Here is a 17,194-nt window from a genome sequence, read left to right as displayed (position 1 = left end):
GCAGTTCTTTCAATAATGATGATCAGAGAAAGCATAAAGCCTGTAATGAAATGCGATGTCAACTGCTACGACTCTGAAACTATGCCTTCAATAGAGCAGATCACCTTATATATAACAAACCACAAGGAATCCAGACTACAGATCACTATGGGTATCATGAAAAAACACAACAACAACAAAAAAAGCAAACTCCCCAGGTTATTTGCTTTTTCAATGTGAACATCAGAAGCCAAGCTATGATCCAGTACACTTACATTTTTTTATGCCTTAAAACACATACATTGTGTAGAAATACCTTTTTTCTATATTTTCTTTTGTTCTTCTTTGAAAAAACCATGCATTTTTGTTCCTGCTTGCCTACTTTGTCTTCACTTTCATCTTCTGTTATGGTTCTCTTTCTATTTTTAACCAATGACATGTTTTTTCCCTTCACCATCTGTCAACTCTTAGTGAATCTACAATATTTTTGTAGCACTAGTCATGAAACAGCCTTCTTTTTTCTGCTTTATTGTTGACAGTCTCTCCTTAGTGGGACACAAATCCCATCATGCACTTGAAAGTCCAATTCAAACAGTCTCACTGTATCTGATATTGATCAAAATGCATTTGCCCACTGCAGGGCGTCTTTGTTGGGTTTTCTGATATTCAAGACACTGAAAAACTGAGGAGTACAGGTGAGATTTTCACCAGTTAAAGAACAGTAAAGCTTAAAGAGTAGTGGGTTCTTGATCTCCAAGCAGCCCCACGTGTGACAGGCATAAATGGCAGGAAAGCACTTGCTAGAAACAGGTAAACAACACCACATGAAGAGCTTACGCTCTTTACTTCCAGGATTACTGGACTCTTTCCTTTTGGTTTGTGTGTATTTATCAGGAAATGTGAATCACCCTGCAAAAACTCAATCTGAAGAAGTGAAAGGAGTAGATAATTGCTCCTGCATTCACAAAGGTGCTGGGTGTTCTAACATCCTCCAAGGCCCTTCTTACGGCTTCCTGATAAACGCTGTTAACAAAAGCTGCAAAAAGAAGGGTCTTCACTATGACTTGTGTTTCAACGTCTTCCTCCTTGTCCTTTATCTTCTCAGTATCTGTCTCTTGGAATATAACATGCTTAAACTGGAAATGCATTTCCCTATTGCATACTGTAAACAAATCATAATCCAACTAGCTTTGATTTGGAGCAACAGTGCTGATAAAGCTGACAGAAACATAGGCTTTTGCTCTTGAAAAAGCCCTAAGGGAATGGGGCAGTTCTATTCAGCCCATCTGCTGTGTCACTATCAATATGCAAGGCAGACAGATCACACTGCAGGTGTCAGACACAGAGTCAAAGGGAAAGAATGCACCAGGTGGGACTAACTTGTCACATTGTAAGTGATGATCTTCAGCTGGCAGGACTAGAAATGTAGCGCTGGCAGGCAGGGCAAATAGTTCAAAGAACAGTCAGATTCCTGCTTTGTTCCATCTAAGGGTGGATTCTTTTCCTTTCCCAGTGTTGAGGCCATGAGAAACCCTGATGTTTCCAGTCCTCAGCTAGGAAGTAAACTGAAAAACCTGGATGTACATGTTCTCATTAGGTACTGGACAAGGACATTGCTTTGTTGCAAGTGTGTCAGTGATTATTCTAGAGTTGTTAAGTTTCTAGTTTTTAGAGATTTCCCAGGAGTTTGGTGGTTCTGGGAAATTTCAGACCTATTTTGATTGTGCGTGTGTAGATCAGTTTTGCAACACATGAGCAGTTAATTCACATCTGGAACAAATCAAACTGAATATTTATGTTTCTGAGCTGTTCTGTATGCTCTACAAACTCAGGGTTTCTCTTCATGCAGCAGGAGTAGAACAGACATGAAGAAATTCCAGACAACTGTTCAAAACCCTCAAATTCAGTACAGGCCAAAACAAAAGAGGCAAGATTCAAGTTTCAGTTTCCATGCCTCAAGAAGTTTGGATGAGATCTGACTCCAATGGGAACATTTGGCCAATTTCTTACTTCTCTGTTAACTGCTTCTCATTTTGCCACGGCTGATGTAGATAAACTAAAGAAATTAAATATATCTGTACTTGGCTTTTTTTACTTTTAAGTATGCTTAAGAGGAAAACAAAACAGTATTTTATAATGAGTATACTGAGGAATTAGATATTGCAAAAGTGAGAAGTATTAAAACAAGGTAACCAGCAGCCTGAAGGGACAGAGAAGAAAGAAACATACGTTGGACCATCTGCAATTAGAGCAAGAACGTGGCTCAGGTCAAGGGTATATGTCTCAAGGTCAGGATATGGCAGACTCCGAGGCTCATTGAGTTCCATCATTTCTTTGTTATTGTAAACAAAGGGAATGCCACCTTTTATCTTGATAACATAATCCAAATTGTCTGGAGCATCATCAAGATTGTAAGGATCTTCATTTTCTTCTGGGGGTGAATGGAAATCTGGAAATAAATTTACATTAGAGAAAATAGCTTGTGTAAAAAGCAAAGTAATTACAAAAAGGACCTTCTGCTTCTATAATGTTTCATTTCAAAAAGATCTTAATTTTCCTATTAAATTCACATGTTCAGTTACTATAAGAGACCTGTTGTTACAACACAGCTTTATTCTGAGAGGCTTTAATTGCAGTCCCTCTCTAAGCTAAGTGCCTACCTTATTTCAAATATTATGCATTAAGAGTTCTCTGAATCAATGTCTAAATATATTTAATACTATTTTTTATTAATGTATGACAGCACAAGTTTCAAAATAAGTTCTCAGAAGGACTTAAATTAGTATTGTTGAAAGTACAGTTGAGATTTTTGAACAATAAAACAGTTGTTAGCACCCACCATTTTTTTTCTACCTTCTGACTCACTGTAGTAATTTTATTAGTTTGTATTTAAGCACATAGTAATGCAGTTGTTCTCATCTTGAAACATCTGTCAGAAAAGAACAGGCTGTGCCTTACTTCACCTCTGCCATTCCCACAATCCAATGAGCAGGAAATAACTTCCGACTCAGTGCTTCTCACTCTGACCAAGGCAGTGGTTGGTTTGTAGGGTTTGTTTGGTTTTGCTGTGTTTTTATTGGTTTGGTTTTTTGTTTTCTTTTTTTTTTTTTTTTTTGTGGGGTTTGTTTGTTTGTGTCTAGGGTCTTTGTTTGCTTTTTTTAAATAAAACTCCTTACTTTTAATTATTTTTTTTTTTTAGTGGAAACAAGAAGTGTAGAAGCCAAGGATAGAAAAACACAACTACAATTTTCCCCTTGGCTTTCTGATCGTGACCAAAATCATAAAGTACCAGAAGCACAGTTGAGATTTGTTCAGTGCAATTTTGTAATCTCTTTACAAAATAACAATTTTGGGGGTTTTTTTTGAGAATCAGGTAAACGCACACACTTCTGGGAGATTCAGCTTATGTGAACACTTAAAACACTATTGCTCATGTTAGTGAATTATCAGTGCTACTTCTACAATATCTTGCCACTGCAACCAGCACAAAGTACATGCCTCAACCACATTTATGTTGACTGAACTGCATTGTTGGGGTCAGACTTGTCAGGCTACTTCTTTTACCTATTCAGCTAAGCCAGGACAAAAAAATAAATTAACTGGTCCTTTTATTCACTTAAAGCATCTGAATGTATGGTATAAATACTAGAGATAGGAATGGTATTAGTTTGTAACTATCCAGCTCAAATTTGTGCCAATTAAGACACTGTGTGATGAGATAGAAAGCTTAAAAATTATAAATATCTGTAAATAAGTTAATAATTAACTTAATAATAGCTTGACAATATCTCCCTACTAGCTGTTCCAAAATATCTTTCCTGTTTTGAATATTCTTTACATTCTTTCTGCATAATAAAAGCTTGAGAAACATGTTAATTCATTCACCCTCTTTAAACCACTGAGCTAGAGGGTGCTTGATTTAAAATGTCACTTTATAGCTTAGAATACATTAAAAAACACAATGGACACATCTACAGTGGCACATCTGTACAGACCAAAGGTTACTCCTCACACACAAATCCAAAACTAGCAGTGACAACAGTTTAATGCACAAGCAAAGCTTTCAAGACACAACCCACCTAAGCGACAGATATCACTCATGACATTTATCGTGGGGAATATAGTCAACCTAATAAGTCTTGCTGAGTGATGAGTTTATTAAACTGGGCAGAATGCCCAAAAAATATGACTATACAGCTTTCAGCCTTGACCTGGTAAGGGCACCATGACTGTGAAATTACTGACTCAGGGCTTGCTAACTGGCATGTCTGTACTGTGCTTCAGTTTACAATGAAGATGAGCTCATAATCCCTTTAATTCAGTACGCCAAGATCAGGATAAATGACTCTTCACTTTAAACCATATCCATATAGCTTTTTCCTGGAGCTACACAAGTGTACTCCTTACAAAAATAACAAACAAACAAATCAAAAATATCAATGAGTGTGGGGGGTTTTAGCTTTTGACAGCTTCAAAGTTTCAGATTAGACACAGGATTTATAACTCAGGCCCATCAGTAATTCTCCACCACTTACTAATAGAATAAACTACAGAGCCAAAGACACTCAGAAGAGATCATCACAAAAATCCAACTTACCTTTATGACAGCAGTGCATGGGTTTAATTCTACATTTTTAAAGAGAACAAGGATATTCACCTGGATACACTTCATCTTCAACCCTCCATTTTTCATCTTGCATGCTACACAAATACTGAGATGTTGTTCTTGGAAAGCGATGGTAGGCAAGACGAGAATACTTTTCTCGAATGAGAAGAGCTTTCACCAGGCTCTTGGCAGCTTGTTCATAATCGTCAACTGTAACCTGAAAGGAAAGCCTGGATAAATACTGACAAAAACAAAACAGCAGTTTTAGCAACAAACTGAATCCACACCAGTAACAAGGAGACTGAATTTCCAGAAAGGTTAGTGTATCTGGCTTGACAGTATGGATCTTGCCCAAAATCTCAGGAAGCCAGTGACAGTATCCAAATACAATGTGCAAAATACACAGATTTTTTCCTCCTACAGTATATTACCCACTTATTGAATGCCTGATTATGCTTTTATCATAAAAAACTAAATCCAATAGATAAAAAGTATAAAACGACCTGACCTTGACTTTAAGTGGTTTACAAATTGATGTGTTCACAAGGCAATTTACAGTTTGTGGCAGAGAGACACACACTATCATGTCACACTTTATATACATTAGCTGCCCATGGTTTGGCATTCACCCTCCTCCCCGCAACATAAAAAAGGTTTCTTACCCCTGCACAGTAGTCCCCACTAATTGAAACTCTCTGAAACTCTGGTACATTGTATGGCACTTGAACTGGCAGAAAAGCACTTGGAACAACTGGTGTTGCAGGAGACAGAACAGGATTGGCCGATGGCGCTTTCCATTCCTGAGGTGGAATTTGCAATGACAAAGACTGGGATCGAATCATCTTGAAACTTTTCTTCCTATAAATTCATGGTATAAAGCATAAAAATAAGCCATGGTATAAAACACTGAATACACTGGAAAACTCATTGCAGCAAAGAAGTCACCCCCTAAGAAATTTTACAAATGCTATCTCTCATACCACAGGAAAAAATATTAGCCACAAAATATTTGTGCTTCTAGCTTTTTTCTATTGACATTTCACATGACATTGATACACACAATTGCACTTACCCTCCACATGAACACAGTATGACAGAATTTATTTACAATCCCTGTAAGACGCCCTACGTTTATTTTGTTTCTCTTCTTACAAATTTAGCCATGTAGTGCCCTGAGGGAAGGAATGGACTTGTGTATCAAAGCCATGCTATGTTATATTACTCTGATAACTAATATTAGCCTTTTGCTCAAGTCTCACCAAACACTGCCTAAGGAATAACTACATGCTCATCTTTTTTCTCACAACTTTTACCTGAATGACTACATACAAAATTTTGATGCAACTGTGACAGACGTGTACCTCTGACAAACCAGCTAAAAAAAGAATGTTGTGTTTCTCTGTGAAGTAATATCTCAAGTGAAGTTTTGGAGTATCTCCAAAAATTTATTTTCCTTACTCTCTTTACATTTATTTAAATGTATTTTAAATACTCATACAATAAGTAACTATGTTATAAACTAGCTGTGACATCACTTTCACACTGTAGAAATAGTTCCTTGCTTTACAAACCAGATGCCAAAACATTAAAATGACAGTAAGACCACTAAGAAAAGGAAAGGAATACTGGAATACTCTCTGGAGGTTGCATATTCTGTGAAATTCTGAAGAATAAGAACATGGAGTGCTAGTATAATTAATACTCTATGATCAAATTCCATCCTCGCTTAAGTACTTGTAGCCACCTTAGAAATCAGCATGGAATTCTTCAAAGGCAGTGCTGGATCAACTACAACTGACACCAAAAGAAGTTTTAATCATGTAACTGTCCTTGAAGTACACTTCAGTCCCGCAGGATAGGGATGAATACTTGCTCTGTTCCCACTTGTAAAGAACAGACTTATAGAATCCCACTTCCCACAGTTAAACTGGTACAAAAGTTGAGGTAGTTTGACAGAACATATTTCTGTAAGACAGTTTCCCAAATTAGAAGTGAAACTTCTTAAATTCAGGAGGAAACAGATACCAAATAGTTATTTGAATGAAAACATCTTGTTTTCCCCTTCTGTGCTTGCTTATGTCTATGAACATGCCAACTGGGAAATCCACTTGCACAATTCAAGACCAGAAGTCTCAGCCTGTATCATCAGTGTGTCATACCTTAACTAAATTAACTCTTCTCCCTTCTGTTCCAGAAATATGATGCCAAGCATTGCCCAACTGATTGTCTGCAGCTAACCTAGTACATGTGTTTAGCTATCACTTTCAAAGGCTTCCTTGTTTGCTTGCATTTTGTAGAATCTGTATATGTCCAAGCCATTTGGTGTCAGACTGCTGCTGAGCTCATGTGACTCTAGGGAATAGTCCAGCCAGTCCGCTGAAGTTCAGATACTGGAACAGCCTGACACCAGGATAAGGCCACCTCTTTCACAGGAGGTTTGGCTTCATTACATTCACGGGTGGACTGGACTTTTTTTTTTTCTCCTGAGAAAATTCAAGATGTCTGCTTTTATGACTAATAGTGTTAGATTTTTATCTCTGAGTTAAGGAAACCTACAGATAACCTTATTATGCCAATAGCGCTTTTCACCTTCTCCCTTGATGCTAAATGCGATGTCTTCACTTTCATCTATTTTTACAGAGACTAAAAGAAATATCATACCACTGTCATTTTCTCTGTGACAAAGTTTTCTGATTTTCCAAATTAAACTAGAATAAAGGAGGGAGCAGAAAGTGTTTCTTCTTCTGACTAGAGTCTTTGGGTTGTGCTCATTTCTACCCGGCTATGCTATCTGTTAAACTTGCATAAGCAGTATCCATGCTGTTGCTGGAAATGCAGCTGAGACAACCTCACCAATCCAACCTCCCTAGGACTCATCCCCACACCTTCTGCACAGCAGAGGATAGTACACAGGTGCCCTTGGTACCTGCTTGCTGAACTTTCTCCTGAAGTAATAAGAGGCAGGATGTTATTTGCCAGTTATTTCAATATTAACTCAACCCCATTTAAAAAACTGTTTTCCACTAAGAAAGAAACTACTGAACAAACCTTTTAGCTGTTTCCGCAGACTGTTGCTCTGCCAGTTCCTTCTGCAGCTCTCTTTCCTTGGCCTCTTTCTGCCCAATAGGGCAGTCTTCAGGCACGGTGAATAGTGACAATGCATCTTTGCTGTCTTCTTCTCGGAGAACTTTAGCAAATACTTTCTCTGCTAGAAGTCGTACTTGCTCATCAACCTCAGAGATGTTCAGCTTTGGAAATTGTCTGGGCATCTCAGCTAATAAGGAAGACAGTTGACAAAGTTATAACTACAAGAATAAAGATGTGTGAGGCTGGGGGATGTTTCATGGTACACCTATCAAAATTAAGAGCTTAGAGCAAAAGCAGAATAAAGTAGAACAGCTACACAGAATTTAAACCAGTATGCAGTACACGAGAACCACAGGTATCCACTAAGAATCTTTACTTGTGTAGCCATGCCAATTTCTGAATCAGCCACTTCTTGGTCTTAAGACATTCTTAAGATATGTATGTACAGATTTGCCAGTAGATTCCACTTACTTGCATTGCCAGACTATATTATTTGTGATATAATGTATACATAGCTGTACACACTTGCACTGAACTTGGAAACCACATTCACACAGTTTCCCGCCCTGCCCAGTGACTTTGAACGAATTTGAGAGCCACAAACAGGTTAGAAGAGCAGTTTGCACATATCTACCTCTCTCCATCCTTTCCACAAATAAGAAAGTCATGGAACTGCTTTGAAGTAAAATGCTTGCACAACAGGAGCAAATATGGTGTGACTTCTCCCACCTCCCCATTTGTTTTCAGTACTTTGTATCCTGCTTTTGAATTTAATGTGGGAAGCAGAGAGGATATGGGCTTTATACATATCTGGTAGCATTCTGGAGGGTAAAAAAAGACAGGCTTTGTAAGCTACTGACCAGCATTATTCATTATGTACTATAAAGCTTTTTGAATGCCTTCAGTATGATGGAGCTTGTAACAAATAAGATTAAATTCTTATTACCAAAGTTAAAAATAGCGATGGACATGTCACAACAAATGGATCCAAGCACTGTCAGAATGTGAAGTCTGGGTCCAAAACTGGCATTTCACAATCTTTTGGTTACAAAAACACAAGCATATTTTATAAGATAGTATTCATTTACATAGTGATGTATGCTGAAAGTGAGCATGACAGTTTTTAATCGCTCCAGGCATAACTTATCAGGGCCCCCACCACAGCATTTCTGCAGGCATGTTGCAAGTTTCAGATGTTGATATGTGATCCTTTTGATATGTGATCCTGTTGTTTTCAGCCTAAAAGATTCTAATTAATGTCCACCTGTTTCCAGTTGCCTTGAGAACACTTATGCTTTTATTCTAAAAGCAAATACAGTATGAAAATGTGACAAGAGATATGCTGGCCCATAAATGGACCACAAACATGGCAATGTAAAAATCATCTACATTACTTTATATTCTTATTTTGTAAGAACTACCTGACATCCCAGCAGAAAAACACCACTGGTTTTAAAGAACTATGGATCTGACTGCAGCTTTTCTGCCTGGAAAGTATTTGTTTTGCAATTAGCATTAAGTCTTCATAAAATCAAGCACAGCTATTTAAGAAACATAAAAATACCTACGCATTTGGCTGAATGATTCAATGACAATGCAGTATGATGTCTCATAAGCATCCAAACTTAGATTCGGTTTCTCAATTTCAAAACTCAATGAAGTCATGGAAGCCTTTCCACTGACCTCAGTGAACACAGTTGTCAGCAACAGTAACTGCCATACATGCAGTTCCCAGCAACAAGGGCCACTTTAGCCATCTCAGCCATGCAAGAACAGTATAGTTACTTGACCACATTAAGAGTGCTAGCAATAATAGTAAAATGTGGAATTATAATGCTTCTCCTGGTTCTAAATCAGCAATCAAAACATCTGCACTACTAGCTGACTAAGGAAAAATCAATTGGTTTTATGTTCATCACTGGCTGAGCATTTGCCTAGTGTAAGTTAACTTTCTCTGAGAGAACTGTAACCAGAAACAAAATGCAGTCGGAACCACATTACATGAGCAATCATACTGTATTTTAAATCTTCACAGTAATACAGAAGTCAAAATGAAGTGACACAAGTAGTCTTCTACCAAGACCAAAGTGTTGGGTATTTTTTGTTTCTTACAGAACTGATCTCTTATTCCCCACTCAAACAAATGAGAGACCAGGGCGCAAAACACTTTGAAAGGTAGGTTCACCCACATCACTGCTAGCTTATGTCACTGAAATGAGCTTAATAAACCTAAAATAGTCATGAGGCGCTTGACACAATACTCATGCAAGCTATGCCACCCTGAACTGCAAAAGCGATGAGGATCCTTCTATAAAAATGCTGTCCTTTACCCAAGGTGAGCAACTGGAAGAGCAACAACTAGACATACTAATGGGATAGGAAGGGGGTATGAATGCCATCCAGCAACCAACAAATGCTCTTTCCCTAAACCACTCTCACAGAAAGACTGCTTAGTTGTTCTTTGGTTCTGCACCTCCGTAGAAGAAAGCTATTGAAGCATACCGCATAAAAAAAAAATGATTATTTTAAAAGCAACTATTGATCAGGAATGTAATGGACTTGAATATGTAATGAGCACACGCCATGAAACAAGAACGACAACCGCCGCCGCCTTCAAACCCCCACGTACAGCCAGCTGACAGCGCAGGGAGCCGCATCCCGCCACCGCGAGAAGGTGGGGCCCGGCTGGGCCATGGGGTCCGTTCCCGCTAGGGCGGCTGCCAAGGTCACCACCACTACCCCGGGCCAGGCCGGCACGGCGCTGCCGCCCGCCTCGGGACTTACCTAGTGCCCCGGAGAAAGCCATGCTGGGGCAGGGGTGGGTCGCGCCACCGGCGCTCCCGCCGGATGGAGAGACTCTGTCAGAAGCCGCTGCCGGCGGAGAAGGAGGCGGCGGCGGCGGGAGGGAGGAGCTGCTCCCGGCAGATGCCGCCGCTCCCCTCTGCCGCATTCCCCCACCGGCCGGCCGGCCACCCCGATACCGCAGTGCCGCGCGCCCTTTCCCCGGCCCTTTATGGCCGCCACGGCCCCCGGGCGGAGAAGCCCGCCCGCCGCGCCCCCGGCCCCACCGGGGCGGCCCGCTGCTTCCTGGGCGGCAGCATCACGGCCCGGGGCGGCTCCGCAGCAGGTGGGGCCGGGAGCTGGCGGATGGAGGGCACTAAGGGGGGCGGCGGCGGGCACAGGTCGGGCCGGGCGAAGCGCCAGCCGCAAGGATGACTGCCGCCTCTCTGCCCGCGGGTCCGTTGGGGTGGGGGGCGCTTCCCGCCCCAGCCCAGCTCTAGCGTGGGGGGGGGGGCGTCGCGGGGGGCCGTTAACGGTCGCCCTGACTGGGCGGGGCGAGGGGGCGCGCGCCCTGTCCGTACCTCAGCGACGAGACTCCCGCCCAGCGGCGGGGGCTGTTTCTGTGTGGAGGCGGCAGCCGCTGCGGGCACTGCCCGGCGCCGCTCGCTCTTGTGGTTGCACCTGAGAGAGTGGCGGAGGCAGGCACGGCGCCTCCCCCTTGGGGCCGTGGCTTCAGCGGGAGCCGGAGGAGCGCAGGGAAGCCTTCTCCCTCCGCTTCCCCTTCGGAAGCTTCAGGACAGAAGTCGCTCTGTCACATGTCTCCACGCCGGTGTAGGAGGGAGCTACCCGGGCCGCTCCTCCTCGGCCCCCCTCGGCTGTGGGACGTTCCGCGAGTGCCGCCTTCACAAGCGCTCGTTTCAAAACTCCTCAAAAAGCGCTTTAATGTAGAAAACTTTGGTTTGAGACCAGAACGTCGTGAGGTTGGTGCAAAGATGAAACCCGCTAAGTAAGTTTGCTGGCGGTGTAGCCCTGTCAGAAGTTTTCTCAGAAATGTCCGCCCTTCAGCGCAGCGACACGGCTCAGGTGTTCAGGTGTATTTTTTTAAATAAACATACCGGATAAAGAGCTCAAGACAAATAACTGAAGGTCGAAACAAGCATGAGTCAGCAGGAATGAGGATTATAATATGTAAAATAATTTGACCTTATTTTGAGATATTTTGGGCCCTAAAGTTGAAAGGTTTATGGATGTTTATGGTAAATTTGGGTTACAGTACTTGGAGTCTAATCTGAAGACGTTTTAAATATGAAAGTATCTGAACAACACAGAGAAGCACTGGGAAGGTAGCCACTGAAGAACAAGGCTATTTATGTAGAGCAGGGTAGAGGCAGATGTCCCAGAACGTGTGAGGAATCAGGTGGTTCTGTGGTAAGTGTGCTGTCCCCATGTCCTCCCAGTTTGGTACAGGGAAAAATGTTCCATGTGTAAATCTCAGAGGTTTTTGGCTTCAGAAATTCATTTACTTCCCACAGCTGGCGAAGAAATGGAAGTGAAAAGAAAAGTAAGTAACCACACAAATTTTGAGTTGCAAAGAAGAGTTGCAAAAGTTTGCATAGTCTGAGTTGCAAACAAGGGCAGATATTTTGACTAGTATCAACACAATCACCTTTATGTACTTGTAAAAAAAGATAAGAATTATGGTCACAGCTGTTTTCTGAAACATTTACCAATCCAAAGCATTTGAAAATGAGTCACAATCAAATTTATTTTTTTATTTTGATTTTAAAACAGTAATTCTGCTACTAAAAAAACCCAGCAAAAACCCGACATTGTTTCTTAGCTTGGGAGAAAATCTTATACTGCATGTCCATGTTTCTCCCACAGTAACTCTGAATGTCTTCATCAGCTGCTTGCAGGCAACACCCAGACAAGCCATCTGCCACCCGGAAACTACAAACTGTAAGTGTCTGTAAGTCTGACTCATGGTTGCCCTGCCCACAGGATATATGAGTAAAGGACACCTGTTACTGCTGGCCATTCTGTACACCCATTCACTGCTGATCTGTTAGTCCTGCTTCCTTTCTCCTGTTACCCATGTCCTTTTTTCAGCTGCCTCTCTCAACTTGCCCAAACTTGCCTTCTTCCCATCATGGAGTCTGCCTGGCAGTCTGGGCACCTTACTGGCCCTCTAATCATAGTTGTGCCCTGCCTGCTGGACTCAGGTATCCCATGGCTTCTTGGATTCTTCTTTTCAGCTTGGCAAATAGGTCTTGCCTCCACACTTGATTTAATCTCTCTTCTAACTGTGGAATGCAAGAGCCTGAAAGAGTTCCCTCCTGTGCTATTCCTGGCTTTCTACCAACTGCAATGAAAAAATAAAGGCCTTAAAGATAACTGAGTTTCTACAGTTTTCTTTCATGGAAACAAATGGCTCTGTAGACCACAAGTGAGAAAACACTGCAGTGTGAGTTAACCTTTTATGAAGGCCAGAGAATTCACACAGAAAGAAGACCTTAAAAATGCCTTAACAAAGAAAAACCTTTATGACCACTGAAGTACAAAACCATAAGGGTGTCAGACACTTGTACTAGGTGACCATGACTATTTAAACGAGCCTTCCTTTTGTAACAAGTTGGAAGCCTTTAAAGGCCAACTGAGATCATAACTTAGTAAATGCATCTGTTATAATTCAAGCATTAAGAAAATACTGTTCCAAGACCTGTAATAATGTCAGGATGGACTGTAAGACTAGGGTAGTGGTAATAAAAAATGGTAGTAAGAAAATACTTCAGGTCCTCTCACATTTAAAAAGCTGAGAACAGTGAAATAGCATATTTGCAGTAGTAGGTATTGTGCACTTCCATTAGCACCTGCAAAACATAGAATCATAGAATAGTTAGGGTTGGAAAGGACCTCAAGATCATCTAGTTCCAACCCCGCTGCCATGGGCAGGGACACCTCACACTAAACCATCCCACACAAGGCTTCATCCAACCTGGCCTTGAACACCGCCAGGGATGGAGCACTCACAACCTCCCTGGGCAACCGATTCCAGTGCCTCACCACCCTAACAGGAAAGAATTTCATCCTTATATCCAATCTAAACTTCCCCTGTTTAAGTTTTAACCTGTTACCCCTTGTCCTGTCACTACAGTCCCTGATGAAGAGTCCCTCCCCAGCATCCCTATAGGCCCCCTTCAGATACTGGAAGGCTGCTATGAGGTCTCCATACAGCCTTCTCTTCTCCAGGCTGAACAGCCCCAACTTCCTCAGCCTGTCTTCATATGGGAGGTGCTCCAGTCCCCTGATCATCCTCATGGCCCTCCTCTGAACTTGTTCCAGCAGTTCCATGTCCTAAAAACATATAGCCCTGAACTTCGCATCTAGACTTAGAACACCCCAGTGATGTCAGTCAGCACCTTGTTAAACACTTACCATACGGCCCATGAAGGAGTCTTTCTGCCAGTCCAGTTTTTGGGTAGATTATACTTCTATAAACTACATTGAAAGTAGTGCAATTATCTCCAGAGCCATTTTCAATTCTGATTCCTGCATTAAATGTCAGTACTTTCTGAAGCCATCTGGGTTTTAGTTCACTTCTCTTGTGTAGCAAGCAATTCTCTCAGGTAAATTTTGCACTGTGTAAAAATGTATTGCTTTTTATCTTTTTAATCTTATTTTGCAAGAAAAAGTTATCCCCTTCCTTTTACCACAAAATTACAACTGATTACAGGTTTTTTACATTATTTTTAAAATTCTGTATTTCTGTTGTACCTTCAACTTACTCTAAGCCCTACTTTAGAGATTATTCTTTTGGTGACGGTAGTAAACTCATGATCATTCCAGTGTACATGGTATTTGGACTGCTCTTTCGCAGTCAGTCTATTTAAAAAAGGAAATGCAATAAAAGTTTTAAAGCTATGCTTGCATGTCAGTATCTCCTGAGGAATGAAATAAAATAAAGAAAACCCTAAATATACATCTGTATTATTAATACTTATTTTTAGAAATAGACACATCTTGTCTAGGAGATGATTATAGCTGGAATGCATATTCATCAAAATGAGGGAATGGTCTCTCATTCTCACTTGAAATAGTTTCAGTTATAATATACTGCTTTCGTTTGAACAGTGCCTTAAAAACTAATGGATTTTGAGTTCATTTTTTTAAAATAGATTCATATTACTGACAGTGATACTGATAACAACAAAACTACTGATGGATCAAATGAAATATTTCAATCTGTAACATACCCATTAGTGGCTTACAAGCAATATTAGTTGTAGTACTTGCTTTTCTGATCTTCAGTCATGATGCTTGGCACACATGCATTTAGTTAAGAGTAGCTGACATTCCAGCAGCAAAAAAGTCTTTTGATTTGATCATTTGAACTCAGTGATTGAAATGATACAAAGCAAAGCATATCTGTCTGTTTTATGAAGTCAGCAAATCAAAAAGCATCATCTTTCTTATCCGCTGCTTTTCAAAAAACTTGTAGGAATTTTGACATACAAGTGTTCAGTCCTGTATGTGAATTAGACTCAGTTAGGAACTCTTGACACAGATGACTGTGTCTTTCTTAGTATTGAGTTAAACTAGAATTTGTAAATCTAAAAGTTTGGTTCCTACTCAAAATACAAGCAGCAGATTTTCTGTATTTTAGAGACTGCTCAAGGCCATTCCAGAAAGTATGTGAGAACAGCAACAGGGAGAAGAAACTTTGATTAGACCAACTCTTTGTAAGCTCCATCTTGGATAGTTGTGCTGTTCGGAATATGTACATATAAGATACATCTATGCTTATATAAAATTTTAAAATTACTTGCACTGACATTTAAACTGATAGCGAGGTTGGAAGCCTGTTTCTTGGGTTTTTTTCAGTAAATGACATTCTCCTTTCTGAAAGGATACCTGCAAGTACAATTGTCCTGTAGTGTGTTATTCTAAGAAAACATGTATATAGTATGCAAATATAAATCTGATTATTTAAAAACTGAAATGGAAGTGGGAACTATAGAAATTACAAAAGGATGTGACTGTTCAGTGGCTACTTTGAAAATAAACTAGGAAAGTATCCGTGCAGTCCTAACAATCTGAGTCTGAAATAACAGAAGTTTTCCATGAGTTTATAAATGGAATATTCTGTAATACTTTGTTGCACAAGAAAGGTTTACAAGCAAGATGGGATGCTGTGGTTTGTTTGGAATTGTAAGCTGTCATTCAGATATTTGGAAAGCTTTCTTTCCAGCCAGTTGGCAAATTCTCTGCTGGCAACTACTAACTGCCTTGTTTTGTCACAACAGCAGTGTAAAAATTCTAGTTTAAAACCAGTTTGTCTCAAACCTACTTAGCTTGGATTTCACAAGTATTTACTTTTGATGGAGGACTGCCTTGCTCTGACATTATACATAACGTATCTGAAATTCTGAAATTGTAAGGAGGAGAGTTCTGACTGTATTGGACAAACCTGTACATGGAGCTGAAAGGCTTTTAGTCTGATTTATAAAATAAGAATTTTCTGAAAGTTACATTTCACACCTGTTATGTGATCTGCAAATGAAATACTTTTTAACTACTGCTGTACAGTGTTGTTTTACTTAGCTTTAAGAGGAATTTTATTTGGTCAGAATGAACATAAACAGTATTCAGCAAGCAATAGTCTAATAAATTAGTCCCTGCCAGTGCATGATAAATAATGAAAGAGTGTCATTACAGCTCACAAAGGGGAACTCCATGGTCAGCTTTGGAAACTGCTAAAATAAAAAATATTCTGCATTATTTGATTTCTGCAGAAATAAGTACTGGAATTTAAATTGTATGAATAGAATTAGTTTACATATGAAATTTGCAATGGAAGTGCGAACAGTTCCGTTAAGTGATACTTGGGTCTGCATTTGTATTACATTTTGATGACCACTAAGTTTTTTTTGATGATCTGAAACAAGGGTTTGCATCTGGCTTATTTGGCACTCAAGTCAGAAGTTTCATTCCCAAAGAACAGATATCTATGTGCTGCAGGTGGAGCACATAACTGTCCAGAAACTGGGATATGCAAGATATGGTTTAGACATAACCTTACACAGACCTTACATAACCTTACACGAACTTTACATAATTTTATTTAACTCAGGGCTAGGTGTCGGTGAACAGCAGCCTTCCCTGTCCTCACAATATTCCCATCTTGTCGTTGTTTTACAAGTGTATTTTCCAAGTCTCTCCTTTTACAAGTGTGGGTGAAACTCTGCAGCCTCCAAAGCCGGGAGTGCATTTGTTCACAGGAATTTTTAGGGGCCATTTACAGCCCCAAGTAAACCTACTGTATGTTGCTTGTGTAATGCTAAGCAGGGTCAGTTGGCTTGGTCAGAAATCCAAGTCCAGATGTTCTTATTTTTATACAGAAACTTAAACTTTCACCTGGGGGAAACTGCTTTATTTTATTAACCAACCTGCTTGAGTGAAAAATGCCATGGCTAGGCCTGCACTTTTAGGCAGAGTGTCTTAGAAAGCCCCTGTCTTCCTTCCATAAAGCTCATCTGAAATCTTACGTACGGGAATCTACAGCCTGTGAAATTCGCCTTCTGTTTTGCTGCCCTACAGACAGCAGCAGAACAACGCAGTATGTTTTCCGTGGCCGCGGCTGCCCGGGAGGGCGGTGTCAAGCGCCCGCTCAGCGCCCGGCTGCATGCTCCACACTCCACCCGTCAGAGCCGGGACAAGGCCTGCCGCAGCGAGAGCACCCGC

At 40.6% G+C, this 17,194-nt stretch overlaps 1 protein-coding gene across 3 annotated transcripts in view; it reads right to left on the bottom strand.

Moving 5' to 3' along the window:
- Positions 1–11,261, bottom strand: part of AMPD3 (adenosine monophosphate deaminase 3) — a 33,998-nt gene extending 22,737 nt beyond the window's left edge. Inside the window, exons 1-5 of one of the 3 annotated variants that reach the window (XM_065683026.1) lie at positions 11,035–11,261; positions 7,634–7,859; positions 5,248–5,443; positions 4,637–4,802; positions 2,209–2,428 (exon numbers count right to left, since the gene is read on the bottom strand). In XM_065683026.1, the coding sequence (XP_065539098.1) occupies positions 2,209–2,428; positions 4,637–4,802; positions 5,248–5,443; positions 7,634–7,854 (803 nt within the window). In that variant the 5' untranslated portion in view covers positions 7,855–7,859; positions 11,035–11,261. Of the gene's footprint in view, positions 1–2,208; positions 2,429–4,636; positions 4,803–5,247; positions 5,444–7,633; positions 7,860–10,456; positions 10,853–11,034 lie in introns of those variants that run through there. The other 2 variants (XM_065683027.1, XM_065683025.1) reach the window with 2 other exon arrangements.
- Between the last annotated feature and the right edge of the window lie 5,933 nt (positions 11,262–17,194).

The sequence above is a fragment of the Lathamus discolor genome, chromosome 6, assembly GCF_037157495.1.
Source record: "Lathamus discolor isolate bLatDis1 chromosome 6, bLatDis1.hap1, whole genome shotgun sequence".
Taxonomy (NCBI): domain Eukaryota; kingdom Metazoa; phylum Chordata; class Aves; order Psittaciformes; family Psittacidae; genus Lathamus; species Lathamus discolor.
The sequence above is the reverse complement of the archived record's forward strand: the minus strand, read 5'-3'. Positions and strand labels throughout refer to the sequence as shown.